The sequence below is a fragment of the Streptopelia decaocto genome, assembly GCF_964273445.1.
Source record: "Streptopelia decaocto genome assembly, chromosome: 1".
Taxonomy (NCBI): domain Eukaryota; kingdom Metazoa; phylum Chordata; class Aves; order Columbiformes; family Columbidae; genus Streptopelia; species Streptopelia decaocto.
The window spans coordinates 66,353,693-66,377,730 of record NC_138663.1 but is presented as its reverse complement, the minus strand read 5'-3'; the positions used below and the strand labels follow the sequence as shown (position 1 = coordinate 66,377,730).

Below are 24,038 nucleotides of genomic sequence, written 5' to 3'. Positions count from 1 at the left end.
CACAGTAGCAGCTACCTTCACCAAATCCTTAGCCAGGATCCTGTTGGAGGATCATTCTGCAGTGCCTAAGAAGTTCAGCAGGAGTTAGCTTTCACTACACAGCACATGGAGGCAACACAGAGCATCTCTCAGACTCCCACCCAAGAGTGCACACACAGCGCAGCACATCACCATGCAGGCAGAGGTGCTTGGCTATCAGCTGCAGAGCAGGGCAAACACCATGCACATAGCGTTGCACCAACCCAGCTCTTCTGCTTCTGGTCTTGGGGGTCACAGGCTCCCCACTGGCTCAGGCAGGGTTACGGTGCAGCTATTACCCCCAGCCTCCTCTCCTGCTGCTTGTGGAAAGCAGACAGCAAACACTCACTGCCCTTAAAAGAACTTATACTTGTACAGATCAGTTTGTTCTAATCACCAGGCCTGGTATTTGCACAAAGCTGTGTGTCAGACAGCCTCTCAGGGCTGCGGGACCGTCTCTTTGGAAGGCTCAGTTATGCAGCGAATACACTAGCATCATGCAGGGTAAAAGCAGCACTGGCTGTGAGAGGCACCAGCTAATGCATTAGAAATGAAGGATAATTAACAGCATCAAAGATGAACTTGCTGTATCTATCCACTCTTCCAGAGCAGTCTAGTGGTTTTTCAGCTGTATACCCCAGCTGCTACTTTCTTACCTCAGTGACCAGCAACAAGCCCAGCAGGTAGCATATGACTGCGATGGTCAGGATCAGAAGCTCCCGACGCCCCTTCTTCCGAAACACTCCCGGGAACATGTCAATAATAGCTGTCACCATGCTTTCTACACAGACAAACTACAGAAGAAGACAGGTCAGAAAAAACAGTGTCTCCGCTTCCCCAAGCATGCATTCCCTCTCACTGTCCTTTCTTCCTCTAGCCACCCAAATTATTTTTTTTGTTTGTTTTCTCTTTTAGTCTGTCTTGCTTCCACCAAGGGCCAGCTGCAATTGCTAGGGACCCAAACACAGCTCCTCTGGAGCTGCAGACCAAAGGGGTTAAAAGCACAGCCCATGTCAGGAGGTTGAACTGTGAGATGTGTGATGAATTGCCTCAAAGTTAACAGGGCACGTCCCTGCATAGCAGTAACAACCAAGGGATGGGGAGGCAGAGGGCAGACTGCACCCCTCGAGCAGGGTGAGGAAGCACCCGAGATGGCACAAGGAGCCCTTATGAACAGAGAGGAGCTCCCCCTGCCACTGTGAAGCTAAGGGAAGCCAAATGTCTGTGGGGGCACAGCTCAGCCCTAACATCAAGCACACCCCTCGTACAGCAGGACAAGCTACAAAATACAACACGACTGCTTGGGACAACCAATGGAGTATGCAGCCGGGGGTCCCACAGGTTGATTTCTGGCTTTTGGGACTGACCGTGGGACAGGACACCTGCCCATTGCCACACGGCTCTTGGTCTTGCAGTGTACATCACTCATGGAATGTGTAAGAGAACATCAGCCACTGCTGGGACAGCATGAAGCAGAGGCAGGAGGGGACCTCGACACAGACAAACAGAAGAAACAGACCTCATTCTCCAGATGTGGGGGCTGAAATGCTGCAAAGAGCGTGAGCAGAGCACCCTGCCTGGCAGGCATTCTGGAACACCCCCTGCTCCCCCTCATGCTGGCTTGCCAGGGATGCACACTGTGCTCCCCAGGGTACTCTGCTGGGTTTTACTCCTGGCATGGGTATGGGAGAGTAAGAGATGGGCATACCAGCAAGAAGAACACACAGGGATTGCTCTGGTGAGATGCAGTTGGGAAAAAAATGGCCCTATTCCCCTTTCCAGACTGCCCTGCTCTGTGCCAGGCCTCACTCCACAGTATGTGAGGTTTCGGTGCTGGCACAGAGGTGGGAGGGGATGTAGCTGGGATGAGATGTAGCTGGGACACCCTCACATACACACAGGGAGAGGGATGCCAAACAGAGATGCCAGCATGCATAATCACTGGCCTTCCATCAGCCCTGGTTCTGAGCTCCCACACTGTGAAAGTGCTGCAGACAATGTGGAGAATGTATTTGAGATACCAGCAAAGCACATAACCACTTTACCCTTTCCCATGGCCTTTGGGAGTGCTCAAGGTGGGGACAAGCACCAGAGCAGTAGACAAGGAGAAGGGTGTGTTTGCTGTACCTGGCTGTCCAGTCCCAAGAAGATCAGCATGAGAAAGAAGAGACAAGACCAGAGCTGAGACACAGGCATCATCGTTACCGCTGTTGGATATGCTATGAAAGCCAGGCCGGGACCTGCCAACAGACCACAAGATGAGCAGGAATGCCCCCCACACTGCAGCCTGCCACCACGCCCCTGCAGCACAGAGTGAGCTCGGGTACTGCTTCAGTGCTTGCTCCACCACAGCTCCCTGCCCACACAAAACTGAAAGCCACATCAGGAAGCACAGTCCTGCAAACTTCACTGCAGACACCCACAGTGATGTAGAATGTAGGTAACATCCCAGGCTTCACTTCAGAAGAGTCCCCTTGCCCTTCAGCCTTTCTGTTTTGCCTTGGCTCTGAAGTCTCCTGGGAAAAACAAAACAAAACAAAAACAAACCAACAAACCTACCTGATTCAGCCACTTCTGCAATGGGTACGCCCTGCTCTTGAGACATGAAGCCCAGCACCGAGAAAATGGCAAAGCCAGCAACTAAGCTGGTGGCACTGTTCAGGAAGCAGAGCATGATGCAGTCCCTGCAGGGGGGAGATCAGAGAGAAATCAGTGTTTCCCACTGCAGGATGAGTCCTCTTGGGATCACATCTGTACTCAGCTTTCCAAGTCAGACAGTATGGACCAAGGAACAGCAATGCTGCTCTTGAACTGCCTCAGATGTGAAAAGCTCAGAACAAAGCAAAAAATCAGCCTACTTACCTTGTACCTCACTGTTCATGAGTTATAAGACTATACATGGCACAAAGAGAGATGGAGGGCACCAGCAGTGGCTTTTGAATAGGATGCCACAATGATACATGTAGGGACATGGCAACAAAAAAGTCGGTAGAAGTCAAAAGAATAAGAAAAACAACAGAGAAAATGAAGAAGATCAATTAGAAAAGGAAGAGGTTGCAAAAGTTAACATGGCCAAGAAAAAGGAGCATCTGGAAGCATGAACACATACAGGTTCAGCAGGTCTGGTAAAACAAGGACTAATGGGTTAACAAAAATCCTCACCTGACAAGGGTTATGTCTACACTGTCTTAATTAACTATGGTCAGGTGGAAAGTGCTATGCCACTTGTCCTGAAATGTTTGTGCACTTGCTCCCTGTGAAAACAGGGCACCAGTCTGAGCTGGCTGGGCTGGAAACTCCACAGCCCAGGATCCTGCCTGGGCATCCACCAGAGCTGACCCATAGAATCAGCTGCTATGGGGCAGTGTGGACACCCAGCACATTTGGGCTGGAGAGACACCCAGAACTATGCTGCTGGTCCAAGGCACATAAGGCACCAGACAAAAGTGCCAGTGCACTGCTTTATTGGTGACAGATACATTTCAGGAAAGTAGGAGAGCTAGGAGAAAGTATTAATTGCTGACCAATAGCTGTGGCAGCACCTACTGGAGAACAAAAGAGGAGAGATGATCGATGTCTCCAGAGTACCATTACATTTTCCCATCCATACCAGAGCAATACACAAAGGAATAACAAAGCCCCATCTCCTCAGGGCTCTGTGAAAGGTGTCAGAAATGGTCCTGATGTCTTCAATGAGCTCTGTGTCAGGCCATGGATAAAATGGATCTGTAATCCAAGGGCAAGGAGGAGGTCAGACAGACTCGATTAATCTTCTTGATAGGATCAAAATGCCACTAGCAGTACATTACCCTGATGGTATTAAAGTACTGGAGACAGGGGACCCAGCCATCATCTTTGTACCATCTCCCCTGTCTACCAAGTGTCAACAGAGCTGAGTGTGCCACCCCTGCTCACTCATCCTTGTCAAAATAGCACATGGTGTCTCCACAGTGGCTGGAGACACTCTCCTGTTTGATTCCTCCCCCTTCTGTAATCTCCACCCATTTCCAAGTTGACTGGTGGAAGGGCACTACCAAACCTGTTTTCTGTAGCTCCTGTGTTCCCCAAGCCACTTTCCATTCCTATGCTGAGCCCTTTGCAGCTTTCACACCCTGAGCAGCTTGTTAGTCAAAGCAGCATAACCCAAGGTCTCCGCTGGGGACAGTACCTGCCTCAGATGCAGCTCTGTGCTGCTTTAGCAAATTTCCAGAAGGAAATGAGGAGCCGAGGCTCCTCTTACCTGTAACAGTTGTTGGTATATTTGTTGTAGCTGCCCAGAGCTGTCAGGCACCCCTGGCAAATGGCATAAGAGAAGAGGATCTGAGTGCCTGCATCCATCCAGACCTGGAACAGAGAAGGTCAGTGGTCTCCTGACCTGGCAACAAAATAAACAAATTGCTGTGCCCTGTCTAGCAACAACCCCTTCACCCATGCAGAGCAAACTCCATGAGACAGAGAGAGGCTCAGTGGAGGTAGAAACAAGGAGACCTCTCTGAAAAACGGAGCTAGGGGACTGAAAGTCCACTAGGAGAAGTCTCCTGAGAGGACTGTATTTTCAAATTCCACTCCAGGTGACATGACTTCAATTCATGCCTTTGCTTGCTGAGCAGAGATGGCATCCCTGATAGCATGGCTCCAGCTGAAGTTGACATTGCAGATGTCCGTGGTCTCTACGTGGCTCAGTGGTCTCAGAGCCACTGGTGAGTCATCCCAAATGAGGGCCAGCAAGTCCTTTGCATGATCAATGTGCTCCCCTACCTGCTCCCTGGTCTGATTTCCCACATCTCTGAAGCCATGATGCAGGGTGAAGGGCAGAAAATTGCCAAGCTGAGAGATTTCAGGCCAGTGGGGTGTTGTGCACCAAGGTACCCCTTTGCTCTGGGCATTTCATGGGAAAAGCTGAGTGAGCTTGTTTGCCTGTGCTCCAGACCTCTCCTCTGTGGAAGACTCCCTTCACTCCATGTATTGTGGGTTGAACTGCAGCTTCACTCTTACCCCCTCCCAGGGAAAGCCCTGAGCTGCAGGCAGGAAAACAGCCCACATTTCTGTTGTCCATGTCTTCCCTCTCACTCTCTTTTTCCTCTAAGCAGCCCCCAGCTGCAAATATCCAGGCAGCTCCAATCTGGCAGCCTTCAAAAAATCCCAGTCCAGGCATTGCTGCTTAAATTCATATGGATCTCTCACAGATAGGAACCTACATGGGAGCCCTACAGACATGGGCACACATCGTGCTTCACACCAAAGCCCCACATTCTGCTTAAACTCAGTAGCAGGATCTCTCACTCCTGCTATGCTGTGTTCCAGCAGCCTGCAAAGACCATGTCAGCTTTAGTTAGGCTGTGAAAGACAGGAAGGTTTTCAGAGAACAAGCTCTGACCCTGAATAAAACACACTCAGCCCCAGTCACCCCCTTGTTATTTATTTTGATATTAAAATGCCATTTACGTTCAGCTGGCTCTTTGCTTTCAGCGCACCACAGATTTTTTATTGACAACACATAATTGCATCTGAAAGCCATTAGGGGGAAGACAGTGTGTTTGGCAGCTGGTTTGGGAGCAGTTGGGGCTTTGGCCATCTGGGAAGATGCAGGAGGTAATCTGAGACTGTGGGCTAAGCATATTGCTTGACTGCCTCCAGGAAAAGATTCAGGCATGGAATAATTAGCAGCAGTGTCATTTAAATGTTCTTCTGGGGAGTGTCTGCATTAGCCCCTCCCTGGGACAGGGGAGGCAGCCTGCACAGTGTTGCTGAGCCCATGTGGGGAAGGGATGCAACCTGCTGCTACCCAAAGGTGTCTGAGCAGATGCCCCAGGGGGGATCCTCCAAGGAGGATCTGTGCAGACCCTGAAGGTGCTGCCAACCTCCTGCCAACTTGAGCTGCCCTGTGGGTCCTGGGTTTGGCTGCACCTCGTGGTGCCCTAATCTGGACTTGCCCTCACTGGGTACACAGAATCTCCCCTGTCGGGACCAGTTTCCATGAGCTCCAGCGAGTGTTGGCTGGATGTGCTCATTTTGGCCAGACCCTGACCCAGGCAAGTGGGACCAGCCCCCAGGATGGGGGAAGTGAATCTGCTACAGAGCCCATGTTACCTGCACTCATTTGGTCTCTGCAAGCACAGGGCCCCTCCAGCACACTGTGAGGGCCTTGTTGGAGCCAAAGTGCTAACCAGGCCAGAAAAAATGAAAAGTGGTAGATTATTCCACCCCACCTTCCTTAATTCTTTGCATTTAAGACCCAGCAAAACCATCTGTTACATGCTGAATATTTCATATACTATTCTCTTGTTACTGAGCCCATGAGTGGAAATGACCTAATATGCCAATATGCTGCAGACACATGAGCAAAAAGGCTGTGCTGCACAGGACTGGACCCCTTCTCAGCTGTCTTAAGAAGGTCTCACTCGTTCGCCAGTGTCCCTTCAGAGAACACAGCTAGATCCTCAGCTAGCAGCAGATCCAAGGGCCAGGGTGCTGGAAACCTTCCCATGGCCAGCACCTGCCTGACCTCCCCCTACCTGCGGGTCTGAGAGCCTGGAGATGTCCGGTTTCAGGTAGAAGATGATCCCCTCGGCAGCACCCGGCAGAGTAACCCCTCGCACCAGCAGGATGATCAGCATCACGTAGGGGAAGGTGGCAGTGAAATAAACAACCTGGGGGAGCAGGGCAGTGAGAGGAGAGAGGGTCAGCAGGGAGGGGGCCGAAGGCATCGTCCCAGCTCATCTGCAGGCCCCCGCTGCTGAAAACATCCCTGGACTCTGCTGTTGGCTATAGCTGCTAATGCTAGCATAGAAGAGGGGTGGGAAATAAATTAATCAAGGTTACGTCTCACCGGCGATTTCGTTAATCTACATGTTTCTTCTCACCCAAGATTCTGCCACTGGTTGCTTTGCTTTGTTTTCTCTTTCCAGTCAGTGTAATCTCCCTGCTCCCAAGCTGTTCTCTTCATCTTTCTAGAGCTGCAGAAGAAACCCGGGTCTCATCCTGTCACTGAGTTTTAATGAGGAGTTATTAAAATGGTCTTATTCCCAGCAAGAGTTTTTCAAATTAAATAGCAGTTTTTGCTGCCCAATTTGAGACATCTCTGAGGGGTCTAATTTCCAGGGGTGCTCATGCAGCTTCAGTGCCACTGAGCTCACAGGCAAAAAACAGAGGCATCTCAAAGCCTTTAAAGAAAATGTAAACCATTATTTATGTAAAACCTTATTTTCACTTATCCTTGTGTGTGATGTAAATAAAAACTACAGTAGAATTAATTATCGCTAATCCATTGCCTAATGTAACATATTTTTTTCTGTTTGCAAAATATCCATGAGCAAGTTGCAACTTCCTAACATTTATTCATTATTAAAATTCATGCAAGTAATGTGAAAGCTTGTTTACTCTATGGATTCATAGTAGGGGGCCTAAAATGATGTTTTTTTCTGCTTTGTGATAATTGGTCAAATAAGTCACAGAACGTGGCACTTTTGTGCTGCCCAATTGAATGAGAACACGAGCACTTTTGGCACAAGTACTAAAATCTACCTTCAGAAATCACTTCTGGGAAACATTTATACACATCAGCTGAATGCATTAGGAAAGGAAACATGAAAAGAACACAAGAGCAGGCAAAATTAATAAAAGAAAAAGGCTTTTAAAGAAAATGAGTCTTCATGGAGTTATTTGAAATTATTTTCCTGAGGTCACTATTGTTTCTTTAAGTTTGGACTCCTTAAATCACAGAAGCGTAAACACAGGGGTCTGGCAGCATTATCCAATCAGAGCAGCCTCTCAGTCAAGCACAACATCCTGTTTACTCCATTAAATGAAATTATGCACCTACTCAGAATTCCTGGGACCTCCCTACTGCTTATCCTCATACATAGTCAGCAAGGAGGAGGAAGGAGTTGACTTTTTTGATAGTGCTCCTGTAAAACTCAAAATGGCTACCTGCAGAGAAGACAACTGGCCTGCCTGAGCTGTGGTATGTCTCGGGACAGAAAAAACCCACCCTGTGTTGCCCCACTATGTCCACAATATCTGGCTGATAAAAAGTAAGCCCTGTATCCTAAAACATGTAATGGAAAGTTCTTCTGTGGCCCAGGAAAACTGTTCCAGCTACTACCTGCAATCACTGTCTCCTGTCACTTTCTGGTCTGACTTTGTCAAACCCAATCAGCTCAATCATCCTGACTGAATTTCTTTAGCTTTCTCCTTGTGCAGGCAAGCTCTGCACACTGGGTCAGCACCAAACAAATGGGAAACTCGGTGGAGAAGGCTGAGAGCTGAAGGGAACCTGGAATGACTGAACTTCACTTCCATGCGGATCAAACAGCTTCTCAGACCCAGTCTCCCAGGATCAGAATGATACCTTTTGTGAAGATGGCACTGTGCTATTCAAACCAGGGAGCATCAGATATTTAAGATTTAAGATTTAAGATGTGAAGCATCCCCTCTCCCTTTGGATGTGGAGTCTGGCTCTTCCTCCTTGAGAAATGGTGGACAACAGGTCAGCACCAGCAAGAGCCAGAGCCATTAGCAAAAACTGGGAGAAACTTAGTGAGCAGAGTGGGATGTTTTGTCTTGCTCTGTTAAAATGGGTGCCAAGCTGAAAAAGGGGATTTGGCACTGAAATATGCATGTCTAGTACTACAGGTAACATCTGCCAATACTAGAAATAGTGATTTGAAGAAAGTCTGTTGCAGAAATGGGTTCTCCTGCTTTTGCTATTGGGACATTCCCTGGACACCCACAGGACCCAACCATCTTTAATGACCCACCCATCTCATTGCAGCCCGAGGGAAGGAGGAAGTCCTGAACAATTCAAGGCCATAGCAGTGTCCCTAACAGCCACCTCAAGGCATCATACACTCATTCACTCCAGAAGGATAACCAGTCCCCCTGATCTAAGAGATCAATGTAAGCAGGGAGCATTGGCTCCAGCCTCCCTAGCAGAATGCAGAAAGTGACCCGCTGAGCCAAAAGCCACGGAGCCAGGGAGAGTGCAAAGGAGAGAGCAAAGGCACCTCTCCTAGCCCAAGAGTTTTGCAGGATAAAGAAGCAGGGGAGATTCATTACCTATTCACTGATCTGGTTACAGGCAGTAGCTTGTCTATTTTGCTCAAGTGTTCAATTATTGCCAGGGATAGTAAGTTTGACACTGCAGGGAATCTTGTTAAAAACACCAGCAAGTCAGACCAGGACAAAACCCTAGTGAGTAGATGGTTCCCAAGGGCACTTTGAAAATATCCATCAGCCACTGTGAGTATCTGCAAGGGAAAAGGTAACCCAAGACTGCCCTTGGTTCCCAGCTCTTTCCCTGTCCTCTCCTCCCTGTTTGACCTACTCTTTTTGCTTCCTCTTATGGGTCAAACACAACTGGTGTAAATCAGTATGGCCCCATCAGGTTTAAGTTTGACTTTGGTGCTGTGTGTCTCCTGCCTCGACTTCATGAAGAGGGAAAAGAGATGAGGAAAGAAATGTTAGAAGGGTACAAGGAGGCTTATGGACCAGGAGGACAATCTCCATTCCTACTTTGCCTGTGGACTTGACCCCTTTCCAGATGCAGAAGTAGCAGATGATCCACGCCAGCAGGAGACACAGAGCCAGCTCCCAGCGCACAGTGCCCAGTTCGTGAATACCATCCGTGAGTCCCAGGACTCGCTTCCTGCCGGTGTCGAGGGACAGGGAGAGAAGTATTAACACCCCAAGCCCCACATATCCATACAGACCTTCCCCGTGTTACCCCATCCCAAGACTTAACTGACTATCCACAACACATCTGCCAAGGGCTCCCAGCTATGCGAATCACCCCAGCTCTGCCTAGGGTTCCCCTCTCTGTCTCTCCTGCTGATGCTGCTTCGACATGCCCTGTAGCTGGCCCAAGCCCTCGGTGCCATACCCATCAGACCCATGCAATACAAAATCACCACCTGCCCCACATTGCTCCTCCACTCTGGTAGCTGCCCAGCAGACATTACCCAATCCAAAGAAGGCCACCACTGCCATTGTTGTCACCCCATGACCACCATTCTTCCTCTGGCCTCCTCATATAATATGGACACCCTATATATAAGCAAAAATGGCCTTTATGATTCCCATGCCCTTCCTTCAGCCTCATTCCTCGAAGATTCACCATCATGAAGGTGGGCCACACAAGAGCTCAGCACTGCAACTTGTGCAGTCCCCAGAAGCCCAACCCCACACTTTTGATTCCTCTTTGCACCCTTCTTTGAAGCAGTCCACTCAGGGTGCCCTTGCAACTTCTGCAGAATATCTGAGCAATAATTTCAGAGGAGTGACAGCTCTCACTAAACAGTATGTGCAAAGAATAGGGCAGGAAAGGCTGTCCAGCACTGTGCAGACTCTTTCTGCACCCATGGGCGCATATCATCTTCTATGTGGCCTGTGGTGGCTGCAAGGGATAAAGGACACTCAACCTTCTTAGGGGCACTTTAGGAGCTATAAATGGAAAAAAAAATAAATAACGTTGAAGCTGAGCCCCTGGCATCCCTCTTCTTTATGAGATCTTCCTCAGGTGAATGTGGACATGTAGTGTGGCCCTGGAAGATATTTCAGCCTGTCCAGGCTGCAGTGATGACCCTCTCTGGGACACTGTCTGGTCTGCTGCAAGACCCTTCCCTCAGAGGTGTTCTATTGGCTCTAGCCCCATGATCAAAGCTCCTCAAGCCTCCCACTGGCATCTCACACATGCACCTCAGAACCCTGTTCTCCAGGGATGAGCCTGAGCAGCCTGATGAACTGCTTGCCTTAAGCACCAAGCAAGACATAGTCAGAAGAAGGGAAAAGAAAGTTTTGCCCTTTCTGTTTCACTGTAGAGGACTGGTCAATCTGCCTTGAGCTCCCATGCTTGCCTCCCAACAGTAGCCTGCAACACCCAACACAAGTACCCCTTGCTTGCAGCATGTCCTCATCTTCTTTTGATGACTCTTTCTGTGGCCACACTCACCCAGGAACCTCAGTGACAGAAAGGGGACATGCCTGTGCCCAGCACCCCTTGACAGGCACCCTGCCAGCAGCCTCTGGGGTGTACCTAGTCCTCCTGCCCCTGGGCTCTGTGCCCATCTCTTCGGCAGCTTGGTGCATTGTGCTTCCCATGTTCGGGTCTGACGTGGCACCTCACTTGGTCCTACAGGGATGCACAGCCCTCTGCCTGGATACTCCTACAGCTGCAGCCTTTGGATCAGAGAGGAGTCTGAACAGAGGGAAAGCAGTCACGTACTCCCAAAACTCAAGCATTGGGGAGGTGGCGTTCGCAGGCATGGTCCTGTTGTCCAAGACGGAGCTATTCAGAATGTCCACACAGAGATCTACCAAAAGAAAAGGAAGCTTATGAGACAGAGAAATTCTCCAAGGCCTCTCCATGAGGGATGCTCCTTCCCCTCTCTACCCTAAACCTCACTCTGACAGCACACAGACCCTTCACCCCCTGCTACAGAGCATCTCATTAAACTCTTGCATCTCATTAAGTATCTTATTAGACTCTGGGTCTCCCTAGCTACATATCCCAATCCAGCAGTAGCCAGAGGGCTTTGGGAGGGGGAGAGTGGAGGGAGAGAGCAATTCCCCACCAAATGGAAACCAGATGGCTGCAAAATATGGATTCTTGAGGGACAGCCACTATGAGTAGTCAGGGTAGAAAATCCCATTCTCCTCCCACACTACACACCATCCCTGTCCATACATGTACACATATGTTCACACATGCCATAGGTGCCTCCATGTTCCACTCCGCCGTCCCTGACCCTGTCATATAGCATGAAATTGCTAAAAACAGAGGAGATGCTGTGCATCCAAGAAACACACACATCTTGCATTTGGCAAGCAAAAGACAATCCAGTGGAAAAATGAGGAATCCCAGCTTTGGCTGGGAAACTTCTGCCTGTTCAGAGAATGAACATATGTGACTTGCCTCACAAACAAACCCATGCTGGGGGAGCTGAAGGAATCAGATCCATTCTTTAAAAGCCTGGTTACCTCTGCTGGGGTGAAGGGGCAGAGGAAGCTGTGAGTGAATGGCCTATAGGGTGGAGAATTTTAGCATATCATAGAAATGAATCATCTGTCCCAAGAGAAAAAGGGAGGGGCGTGAGCTGCTGCCAGAGGTCTTCGCAGCCTGGCTTTCCACTGAAAGCAAAACAACCTGTTCAACATGGTAAAAAAGGCCTGTCAAGGACATCAGATCCATGAGGATTATTTCACATCTACCCCATCTTCCCAGGCAAAGACCAAGTGCCTCGAATGAAACCAAAGCCAGGTCTTCTCTGCTCAGCACAGTTATGTGAATTGCAGGCATGAGATGAGACCCCTGGCCAGTGTAATGGTTTTTATGAATGCAGTTCAACCAGAAAAATGATGCCTTTAGAGTTTTGTGTTACTGGTTCCTACACTGGGAGACATGTACTGGCAAAATCCTCCATTGCAGGCTTGGCCTGATTTAGCCAAAAGCTGAGTGGGCAAAGGAAACTGTTCAGTATGTGGCAGCAACTGTCTCAGTAACTCCTAAGGACCAGGGTAGAGTATGGGAACTGCAAGATAATTTGTTGTACTAGAGCTAAGTAAAAGCTCCTGCCACATGAGGAGGCCTCTAGATTGTCTTGAAAACTCTTTCAACCCACCTACCATTCCCACTTGCCAGAAAATGCAGATTTTTCAGTGAAACCTCAATGCCCAAAACATCTCTATGTGGAAACAGTTTTACTGTCCCCTGCTGCTATGCCATACTGCTCACCCTTCCTGGTATTTGCCCATGGTGAACAAAGACAGTTGTCTTTGCAGGAGTCCCTAGCCACTCTGCAGCTCATGAGAGCTTTTTATCTGAATAAAAAATATTTCCTACAAAACCCAAATAATTTCTGGCAGTTGGGAAGGAGTTAGGAGCCAACCAAGGGAAGGTGTACCTGAGTTCCAAGGGTTATTGCAGCTGGCCCATGGTAACACTGCAGTGAAGGAACTGAACAGGTAGAAGAGCGCCCAGGACAAGATGATGATGTAGTAGATATTCAGATAGCCCTCAATAAATTGTGAGGCATATCCAATTCCTGTGAAGGAAAGCAAAGGAAGTGAGAATGGGAATGTCAACCAACTCCCAACATGTTGGGCTTAACCTCAGAGACAAAGACCATGCCATGGTAACACCAACCACAGGTCTCAGTGGAGAATAGGGCAAGACTTACCTCAAGGAAAGAGAAAGGATTTTGTGACTGTGCATGCAGACAGGAAACATTGTTGGTATCTCTAGACAGGCATGTGGTGGAAAAGAGAGAGAAAACCTTCCTCTCCTGCAGAAAAGCCAGCTCTAGCCTAGAAAGAAATGCCACTGCTGACCTCCTCCAGGGCCCATGCTAGAGAACAGGGGTCTCCAACACAGGAGGTTCTGGGCTCTCCAGGAAGTTTCAAATAGCATGCCTGTGCTTGAGCAAACTAACCAGGCCTTTAATCTGCCTGAGCACAGGTTTTCCTGTCTGCAACACAGGGATAATAAGCTCTCCTCTGCACAGGAGAACTGTGGACATTAGACTCATTAACCTATTAATGTCATTGAACATTGTTCCCCAGGGCTCCAGTAGTCCAGGTTCTTATAGCTGTGCCTTAACCACTGCCCCAGCCCATGTCCAGGCTGTCAGACCAGTGCATGCAGTGTGGTTCCCCCAGTTTGCAGGACACCAGCCTGCAAACACTCCCACAGCAGCCCTGGGCACAGCGACGGGCAGGGAAAGCATCACAAGCCAGTCAGTCTTTCCCATCCTCTTCTCCCTTCAGTATTTGTCCTGGGCTACATGCAGAGATTAGTGCAGCGACACTTCCATCCTCCTCTTCCTGCTGCTTGCTGGCCATCCTGCTTCTCCTCTCTCCTGGGCTCTGAGCATCTCAAAGCAGAGATCATGGCTTTGCTGGACCTGCACAGCCCCCAGCCAGCACCACATGCCCCCAGTCACCTACAGGGGGTCAGGACACTGCCTCTGCACACACAGCAGTCACCAGGAGAGATAGCGAGGCTGGGAGAGAGTAGAAGGGAGGGACAATAAAGGAGAAAGAAAAGAAAAGAAAACAAAACAGAATAACATTTCCAAAAAATGAGTCACTGACTGTCAGAAAGCACTGCCAGCGATTCCCCGTAACTTGACTCACCTTCAAAGATGGGACAGATCTTCCTCCAGGCAGTGACCCCTCCTTGGCTGGTGTACTGCCCCAGTGCTGTCTCCAGGAAGAACAGGGGGATCCCACAGGTGAAGAGGAAGATGAGATAAGGGACGAGGAAGGCTCCTGCACAGAAGGGCAAGATGCTGCCTCAGGAACTTCTTTAAAACCTTGTCCCTATCAGCTCTTGCCAGGTACCTGAGGCCACAATTGGACTTGGCAAATAAATACAAATATTTCTCTGAATTAATTGTGCAACCTCTGCTGAAAAAAAAAAAAAAAAAACAAGGTCTCCAATGCCATCATTTTGTCTAAAAAAATAAAAGTGTGGTCTGTCTTGTGCTACTGCAGTACTTCTGAGCTTGATCTTGGCCAAAACCTAGAGGTAAGGAGTAGCAGGGTGAGGTGAAAAAAAAAAGACAGCACTGGAGAAGTTCTCCCTGCTTCACTCTCCTGACCTCATTCGAGCTTTCAGCAGGAGTCAGGCAAAGCAAAAGGAGTCCTTGTTTCACATAACCACATTTGTTCTGCCTATCTCAGGAGTCACAGCAAAACTCCCACTTGCCCAGAGGATACAAACCTGGAGGCTGGTGGCATTTCTCAGTAAGTAACAAATTTGCCAGGATATAAATTTTCTTGAGATGTATTTCACGTCAAATTTGAAAAGCAATTTGCACAAAAAGAATGGAACTAGGGGAAGAGCAAGAGTATCTTTCCCGCATTTTCAAAATGAAAAAGTTTAACTTCTCTCTTCAAATTCTATTTTTTATTAAAATATAGAGAAATATCTTAAGAGAAATCAGCCTGAAATAGCTCTCAGATTAACCCTTGATGAAATGGAAGAGGAAGGGGAGAGAAAGCAGGTTTTTTTCCCATAAACACTGACCAACAAAAACAATGCATTGGGAAAGTCAAACAAACAAACAAACAAACCAGCGATTACACCCTGTTCAGCTTTTTCCCCCTTCTTTTCAGTTCTGCTGCCAAACCAATACACCCAATATTTTTGTTATTCTCCTCAAAACTGCTCCTGAGACCTCTGCTTCACTGCTGCCCTCCCTTCTATCGCCTCACAGTCTTTCTCCCCATCATTACTGTAGGTTTTCACACTTCCACTCCGCTCCAAAGAGCCCAAGGTAACTGCCTTCCCCTTTGGAAAAACCGCAGAGGTCCTGTCATTCCATATAGTAACCTCTGGCCATGAGCACCTCCCACTGCCAGTGCCTGGAGAGCATCTCAGCTGCTTGCAACCAAGATGAGGGCCCCTTTCTCAGCTGAGCTGAACCTTGTCCCCCTGGACCTCTCCTCCCCTACCAGCACAGGCATTTGCAATGAAATTCCTTCCCAGGACAACGAGCAGCTGGGAACACTTCCCCTTGTTTTCAAGCCAACAATTTTACAATAACAACCAAGATCCAAATTTCCCCTAAACACAGCTGTGCTGTAGCTGCAGGGAACCTGAGGCCAGAGGGCAGAAGGCTGGTTCGCAGCATAGGTCCAGGTTTGCAGAGCAAGGGATGGGAACTGAATGTCCTAAACTAGAGGCAGCTGCTGCTTTCAGATTTGCAAGACACCTATCTGTATGTCCAACCTGCAAGACAGCTTTATTATCCTGCACACAGATAAGCTTTTCAGGAGGTCCCAGACCCTCTCCTCTGATATTCTTTATCTCAGAGGTTGATCCATTTTGGTCTCTGAGTAATGAGGGTTTTCTTACCCCTCTATTGTCTTGCCTCTCAACTTTCCCAGAGCAGTTACAAACTCCAGTTGTGATCTCCTTTCCAGTTTGCTGCTCCATTGGAGGAGACTCAGCCCTGAGAAAGACTTCCAGAAACAGACCAAGAACAGGTTCAGGATGCTGCGCAATTAGATCAAATTTGGAAGTGCAACCATAGGTAAATTTACACTTGGTTGCTTTACAGCAAGTTAACACAGTAGTTCTTATGGCATCTATCTTTACAGCTTTATAACCATCTCACTACATCCAAAGGCAGAGAAAGGTGACAGGATAGAAGTCTCCAGATCGGGTTGTGGGGAACCGGACATGGCATTTATAGGTGGAAAAAGTCTTTTTTTTCCAATTTAGAAGACTTTTCCGATAGTGTGAATACATCTGAATGTCACGGGAAAGACAGTGCCTTGTCCCATACTAGTTTATTGGCCCTCTGGTTCCCTAGATCACTAGAGAGAGAAATGTGCCTTCTACAGTAGTAGCATACTTCCTACTTCCTGCAAAGGCAATGTGTGAGTTGTGAGGGAAGGACTCTGCCATCCTAATCTTTCCCAAGCCTAGCCTTGTTGGACTCTGAATCACAGCCTTAGATATTCCAGAATAGTTTAATTAAAAAAAAAAAAAAAAATCATTAAAAAAAAAAAAAAGCTATTCAATCAGTACATAAAAAGAACAAAAGTAGCCTTTTCACTTAAACTAATTAGCATACAAATTGCAAGGATTACTGAACCAGATACCACAGGCATAAACCATGCAAAGATATCATCTGAGCTCAGGAAGGAATTTTCCATGCAAAACCCATGACTTCTCTCTCAAAGCATCACTGCAGAATGGGCTGTTCAGTCAGATGCACCACTAGTGTTCACTAACCCTTGTGGGTCCGACTTGCTTTTTGTGCCTTCAGTGCCTACCATCAAAACCACAGAGAAGGAGACTGGAAGATCTGCTAAAAGCCATCCCAGGTTCAAGAAAAACTCAATTCCATTTTCTTTAACCATTCTCTTATCCAACACCCATTTGGTTCAGAGGAGACATTGTAGTGACTCCTGTTTGATTTGGAAAAATTCCAGTAACAGCACAGGGGGCATGAATTTGGTAGTCCTGGGTTGAACTGCAGCTGAATCATTGACCCATTGGTGAAAGCCCACAGCACGTTGGGTAAGAAAGGCTTTCATGGCATGGCCTGCAGAAAAAGGATGTTTAAAATGGGGGGAAAACATGCAAGTCCCAAAACATTCCTTCAATTTACCTCTATAGAACAAGAGAGAAGTTATGCTGTATTTGACATGTAATTTATTATTCCTCCTTTTCTTTTATAAAGTTAGATTTTGATTCACCAAGAAAAGTTAGTGACAGTCAATTATTCCCTTCCTCTTTCCCAGTTTAATTTTATTGTTATGAGAAAGTTTATCTTTTAACCATGTAATGATCTTATTGCAGTGTTATCGGAAGAAGCAGAGTCACACAAGCAACAAAGGCAGGGGCAACAGACTCGTTCTGGGGATGGATTTCTCTAGCAATGGGTTGGCTACTGGGAGAAGCGTTACTAGGGAAGAGGTAGCAATGTCCTTCTACAGGTGCCAGGCCTTGGATACCAACACCATCAAAACCTTTCCTTCTCTGTAACAAGCACCTGAGAGAGCTAGAGAGGGTCACACGGAGGGTGGGAAAAGGGAATTATGTAGAAGGAAGTTGCTGGTGGCTTTCTGGCCACTCACAGCTTTCTGATGATTTTGGAAGAACACCTCTCTAGAGACCCAAGAGCCTTAAAGAGTTACTAAAGTTCAATTCAGCAGCCAAACTTGGGAGAGCTGCTTTGAGAAACAGTACCCACTGGGGAGACAGATTCGCACCACACTGCTATTCTTCCTAGTTTTGGGAAGTCAGGGGCTGAATTGCTGGAGGAGAAAATAAGGGAGTATATGTGGAAGCACCTGAGGTGTAGGAGAAATGGATCCAGGCATGTGTGTATCTCTCATGCCTACAAACGCATATGCATGCTATGAACTTACCACCACCGTTCTTGTAGCAGAGGTATGGGAACCTCCACACGTTACCCAGACCGATAATCTCCCCAGCCACAGAGAGCAAAAACTCCATTTTGCTGCTCCACTGGCCTCTCTCTTCCATCTCCTCCTCTTTTATCTCTTTGGGAGCTGCCATGGCCCCATTGGACTCTCCTTCCTTAGCCGCAGCTCTTGTCATGGCTCTGTGGAACAGAGGAGAAAGAGAACAATGGGACATCGGGATCTGCTGTGGCACATGCTGGTGGGAAGAGTGGGGAGAAGCACAGTCACCACAAGAGATGTATTCCTAGTATCACCATGAGGTTCCCCTCTTCCCCTGGGAAATGACTTATTTAGCATCAGCACGAAGCATTTTCCCCAAGTCATGTCTGTGGGGCAGAAAGGCTGTGCTGAAGGGACAGAGGTAGGTCACTGGTTGGGTGAGATGGGCCCACCTGCATCACCACTTCACTTAACTCACCCCTGAATTCACCTTTCCCACACCACAGTCCACTTCATCCTTCACAGACCACCAGCCTTGGTGTACCTTCATCTGCCCCTCTGCACCCTGCCTAGATGCTCTGCATCTCCTTTGTTTCTGGAAACCATCTCCTTTGTTTCTGGAAACATGGCCAGGACTTCAGAAACAGCAGTGCAGAGGAAGAGACAAGGAGCTCGAGCAAGACATGGGAGCAGGAGGAGTTTTCCTTCCCTGTGTGCTTTATACAGCAACTGTCTCCTTCTGGATTGGTTTCAGAGGGCAGGATAGAAATGTTATGGACTAATAGTCTGAACAAGAACAGACGACTGACCATCTTACTTCAAGGCATTGCCAGGAGTGCTGTCTGGGACCCCCTGGACACCATGTTACACTACCATACAATCTGCTACCCAAGGAAAGTGCACACGTGCTGATTTGGCCTTGGATCCCTTGAACAGCAAACAGGCATGAGTACCAAACCTCCACCTCCATGCCCAACCTTGCAAAGAATACAGAGCAAGGAAACGAAGCCCTTCAGATGAGCAAAAGGACTTCATACTTGTGAGGTGTTTCAAGTTTGGGCAAGAGACTATTGAGATTAGACAAGCTCTGTTATCGCAGTGAAAATGTTAGGTGGAAAAAGCCCAGCCATGGAAACACAGAGCGAAGTCACTGTTAGAGGAGGCACATTAAATGTGGCTGAGCCTGTAGGGTGGTATGAGGAAGACATTCTCTGGTCTATACTACATCCTGAATTATGTTTAGCATCATCTTAATTAAGCAAAGTCAGTGGCTTCTTGTTACAAGATACAATTTTCTATCATACACAAAGTCCTTTAATTGGCTAGTAAATTTGAACCTAGCCAAAATTCATACAGACCAGACTGAATCATCTTGTTGACAACATTCTTGTATTGTTTACAGGCATTTGATTATGAAAAGAAAGTAAAGTGTGAAGTGAGAAACCTCCCTTTGGCTCAGCTAAAAAACATTATCCTCAAAAGATTACTCCAATGAGTTAGCTGAGGTAGGTATACACATGAGTCCAGCCAGAAAGCACAGGCCTAACATGAGCAGAGTGGCTGATGAACTATGCTGGAGAAGTCCTAACTGTAGCTACATCTCACTGGTGACATTACTGAGCAGAAGTTGGCCTTTGAAGAGGTGATTGGTATCAGCAAGGGATACACATTCCTATGGTGGGATTAATAAACTACACTGGAAACAAGCCTGTCCAAAGCAGCAGCTTCTCTGCAAAAGGCTTCCATTCTGACCAGCTGCAAGTGCTAAGAAATCAGGGCTTTGTCCCTTCACATTAATTTACAGATTTGGTTTGCTGGTGGTTTGGGAGGTTTCTATCATTCCCTCTGTGCCTCCTGAGGGGACATCTCCATCTCCAGGGAGCAACAGGGGCAGCAGTTTGCATCATCCACACTACTTAACTCTTCCTCTGCCCCTGGAGCTGCTCTGGACCACATCAGCTTGCTGTCTCCCAGCCAAAGTCCAAGGACGGCTCTGGAGGTGGTTCAGTCCGGTGATCTCTCCCAGTCAGCAGAATGAGCAAGACCTCACCACTCTTGATGCCCTCTACCTGATAGGACCACCAAATCTATCCATCAACTTTTTGCACCAGGATGGTGCACCAGGAGCAGGATGTCAAACCATTCCCTCCCTCCTTCTGCCTAGTCCCTCTCCAGTCATGTCCCTCTGGGCTAGCATCAGGGTACAAGACTTCTCATGGGGAGTAGGGACTACCAGGGAATCTGAGCTTACTGGGAATAAGAGGAAACATGGTTCTACCATCAAACTGGACCAGTAGCCTAGAAACACCATGGCACCTGTTTTGATGTGGTTTTCAATGAGATAAGGGAGAAGCAGGAGCAGGAACTGGTTTGCCATACTTGCACTTACTCTATACAAGATATCATCGTTACCATTGTGTCTCATTTGATTCTGTCAGTTGCCCCGTGCAAATGAAATTATTTCCTAAATGCTAACCTTCTGGATATATCAGGCCCCAAGGCAAAGAAAGATGACTGAATATGAAAAAACAACTTTACTGAATGTTCATAGCAAAGCGAGCAGTTTTTGGCACAAGGCATGTTTCCTCCCTCTGTCATTCAAGTGAAGAAAGGAGACCAGATCTCCCAGTGTAATACACCAATTACTCTCTAAATTCCCAAGGCAACAACACACTTTGTTCCCCCATCTGCCTTTGCACTGAAGGGCTCATCCTATTCCCTTTGAAATCAGCAGTGGATTTCCACTGACTCTGAATGCAGAATGGCTGAATCCCGTGCAAAGCATTAACACTGCCTCTAGTAACAGGGACTGCAGCAAGACCAGGGAAGCATAAACCGCAGAGGAGGGCAGTCAGGGGTCAGCAAAAACCATTCTCCAGGCTATATAGCTGCCTCTTCAAAAACATTGGAGAAAGATTCTGGTCCCCTATTAAATTTGAGAGGTTTTTTTAGATTTATTTCCAATAAGCGCTTACACATGGGCAGTACTGCTGTGGGCACAAGCAGTTTCAGTGTCAAATACAGATGCACCAGGGCACTAAGGAAACAACCTCCCATTTTTCCTCAGCCCTTGCCCTTTGTGGTCCATAAGCCAGAAAGCACCTATTTACTCGTATGGCTTGTGTTGCCTCAAACCCACTGAGTACTACAGCACCTGTCAATCTACACTTGAGTGTGAAGCAGTCTTCTAACAGGCTCAAAAAAACCTCTGGTGCAACCTAGAAATCACAGCACGCATCCTAAGTGCTGGCTGGTGCAGAGCTGGCAGCTCTGCAGCTCACCAACAGCTCATCAGCACAGAGGTCCTCCCAGTCCAAACTTCGCCCCCTTCACTTAATTTGCCCATTGGATTGGATCGGGAGGTGGAAACATCAGGTCCTCCCGACAGTCTTTTCTCAGTTTCCGAAGTCCAGGCAAGCCCCTTTCCCCACTGCCTGCCTGCGGCAAGGCCTGCCAGCTGGCTAATCAGTTCATTCAGATGCTGCAGCACAGCCTCCTCATCTCTGAGAGGAGCAGAGCTCCACACACTGTCAAATGCAAGAGAAAAAAATAACACATACTTAATGAAACGTGTTTGATCTGCCACAGTCCTTGGCACGTTCCAATTTGCTGCAGTCCAGGGCACATTATCAAGTACAATGATACTTAAGTCTGGGCTTATTGAGGATGTCACAAGAAGGTGACAGGAGAGGACTTAGCTAATTCTTTGCTTTTAGTCTCTTAATGCAAGGTGGATCCAAGCACCAACCTATTCCTGCTAACATTTGTGTTTTACCTGGTTTTGTGTGAGACCTGTTTTACATGGAGCCGGGGTAATGCCACAACCCTGGAGTCAGCTCCTCTCACCTGACCCCAGGAAGGGAACACCCTCAGCACCAGCATACAGCCTCAGCCCTCTCACCAAATCCACCTCAGGGGTACCTGAATCAGGGCTTTGACTCTGCAGCTGTTCTCTGACTCTCTGACAGGCCAACATGAAGGACGGAAGCTGGAACACTGCAGTGGGGAACAGGGCTGGGACAAACACAGACCAGCAGGGGAGATGCAGTGCTTGGAGCCTCATTTTCCTGTTTTTGAAAGGGGGAACACACCCTGGTTATGGAATCAAACCTTTTCGGCTGGGAAGAGCTGGTATATTAAACCAGTTCTCAAAGTTTTGGCCCTTCGTGATACGAGCTTCAGCTTCTCCCTTCCCAGACAAAGTGATACACGGCATTACACGTCCCTGCTCCTTCCCTCTCTGCTTTGCCTGCTGTTTCTATGAGAAAGCCTATTCACACAACTCCTGGCTCTTTTCCTGAACATCTAATCCAACTGTGCCCCTGCCCTACACATTCTCAGGCCAGATGGGGACTCAAATACCTTCTTGTTTCCAGCTAGGAACAATTTGGCTCTCCCACAGCAGCCGCAGCCACCCGCTGTGTTACATCCTCCCCGACAGGCAGAAACTATTTCTTCTCCCTCTGGATGCCGCTCTCCTTAATCCATGAGTTTGGAGAGAAGACTTTGCCCCTCATTGCCTGCCTGCACTTTTTCTGCTGTTCCTTCACTGAAGTGTGGAGAAAAATCCTCTGACTCCTTCATTCTCAGCCACTTCTTTTATCTCCGCTGTAAAGTTCTTCCCACTGCTAAGATGCCACCTGACACAGTCCACAGTCTGCCCCTTCTCCTGGACTCACTCAGGCACCACCACCACCTTCCCTCCTCAGCTCGCTGAGACCTTGCCAGTTTCTTTCAGAGGTTCTCTGCTGTATTTCCAGCCCTCAGGGGCTTTGAGGAGATGCATTTTTCCAGGGCTGAAGTACCCTTTGCAGACATGACTCCCAGCCTGTCATCTTCCCATGGAGAATAGGTGGCTTCCCCTGTGCCAGATGCAACAGGCAGCTCTGTATGAAATCTTTAGCTTGGTACTGGGCTCGCTGCATGAAAGCAGCCACATTTTTCCCCACAAGATTTATTGGTGAGAAAAATCAGAATACACCTGAATTCCCCCAGGCACTGAAACAAGAACAGGCAGCATACAGGCAGCAATAAACACAGACCGCACCAACAAGTTCCCTCCTTCAATATTTGAATGAGGTAGCACAGCCTCCCCTCAGTCACAAATTTGGGGCTGTGTTTGTCCCACACCTACCACCATGAGATCCTTCAAGTATGGCCACAAAAGGCAGGTATGGCCACAAAAGGCAAGGATAAGCCCAGGACACCTCTGAAGTGCTGTGAACACTCACCAGTTGGGTCCGACGTGCCGAATGCATGATGCAGAGATACAGGAGAACAGCATTATTTGCTTCATTTGGGTACAAACTGTTACTAAAGGAGGGAGGCAGGAATCAGAAAAATAGGAGAGCTGAAGTGTCCTTCGAAAGCAAAACATGGTGGTATCCTCAGCCCCTACCAGGGCAAAAAGGGCTTATTCAGTGCTGCTCAGGTGAGACAAGGATCAACAGAGAGACAAGAAAGAAGCCGCCTGGGGTTTTGGCACCAGAGGAAGAAGCTGTTAGAGATTCTCCTAAAGCTTTTCCTCCCACAAACTTATTGCCTGTTCCTGACTGCCATCACACAGCAGGTCCTACTGCTGGGCAGTCAACATCCTCTGTTTTATCTCTTCTCCTGTTTCATCTTAAGGCAAATGAGAGAAGGACAATCTCAAGAGCAAAAAGTGAAAGAGAGCAAACATGGATGTCATTAAAGGAGACAATACTGCTAGTGAGAGGAAGCCCCATTTAAAGCCCTTTTGGACACTCATAGGTGCTGCCTGTTTTGCAAGGGGCAGAATCAGAGGTGAGGCTGCAGGCAGCTGCACTGCATTTATATTTCTTAGTTTCATTTTGAAACAAGCAGCAACCAAGGATGTAAACTGCAATTTAAGGTAGGGAGGGAGGACTCAGAAAGCAAGCAGGTTGGGCTGTGTTACAAAAGAAGGAGCAGGAGGACACAGAAAATTATCTGGTCGCATGATATGAGCCAGCAATTGGTCAGCAGCTGAAATCCTGCGTTGCATTTTGATGGCAGGAGGCGGGGGTGGCTGTGGGAGCAGAGGCAGAAAATCAGAGCTCAGTGAGGAACTGCAGTGCCAAAGTAAAGCTTAAGGAACAAACCCAGTTAGATTGGTGTGTGGGTGCTGCTATTGGAATAAG

General features: G+C 48.0%; 1 protein-coding gene across 1 annotated transcript in view; it reads right to left on the bottom strand.

Moving 5' to 3' along the window:
• SLC6A12 (solute carrier family 6 member 12) overlaps window positions 1-18,094 on the bottom strand; it is a gene marked incomplete at both ends in the record, with an annotated part of 31,173 nt that extends 13,079 nt beyond the window's left edge. Inside the window, 10 exons of the mRNA XM_082043249.1 lie at window positions 675-812; window positions 2,146-2,258; window positions 2,578-2,702; window positions 4,259-4,362; window positions 6,534-6,668; window positions 9,532-9,664; window positions 11,240-11,327; window positions 12,918-13,058; window positions 14,149-14,283; window positions 17,902-18,094. Of these exons, the coding sequence (XP_081899375.1) occupies window positions 675-812; window positions 2,146-2,258; window positions 2,578-2,702; window positions 4,259-4,362; window positions 6,534-6,668; window positions 9,532-9,664; window positions 11,240-11,327; window positions 12,918-13,058; window positions 14,149-14,283; window positions 17,902-18,094 (1,305 nt within the window). The remainder of the gene's footprint in view (window positions 1-674; window positions 813-2,145; window positions 2,259-2,577; window positions 2,703-4,258; window positions 4,363-6,533; window positions 6,669-9,531; window positions 9,665-11,239; window positions 11,328-12,917; window positions 13,059-14,148; window positions 14,284-17,901) is intronic.
• Between the last annotated feature and the right edge of the window lie 5,944 nt (window positions 18,095-24,038).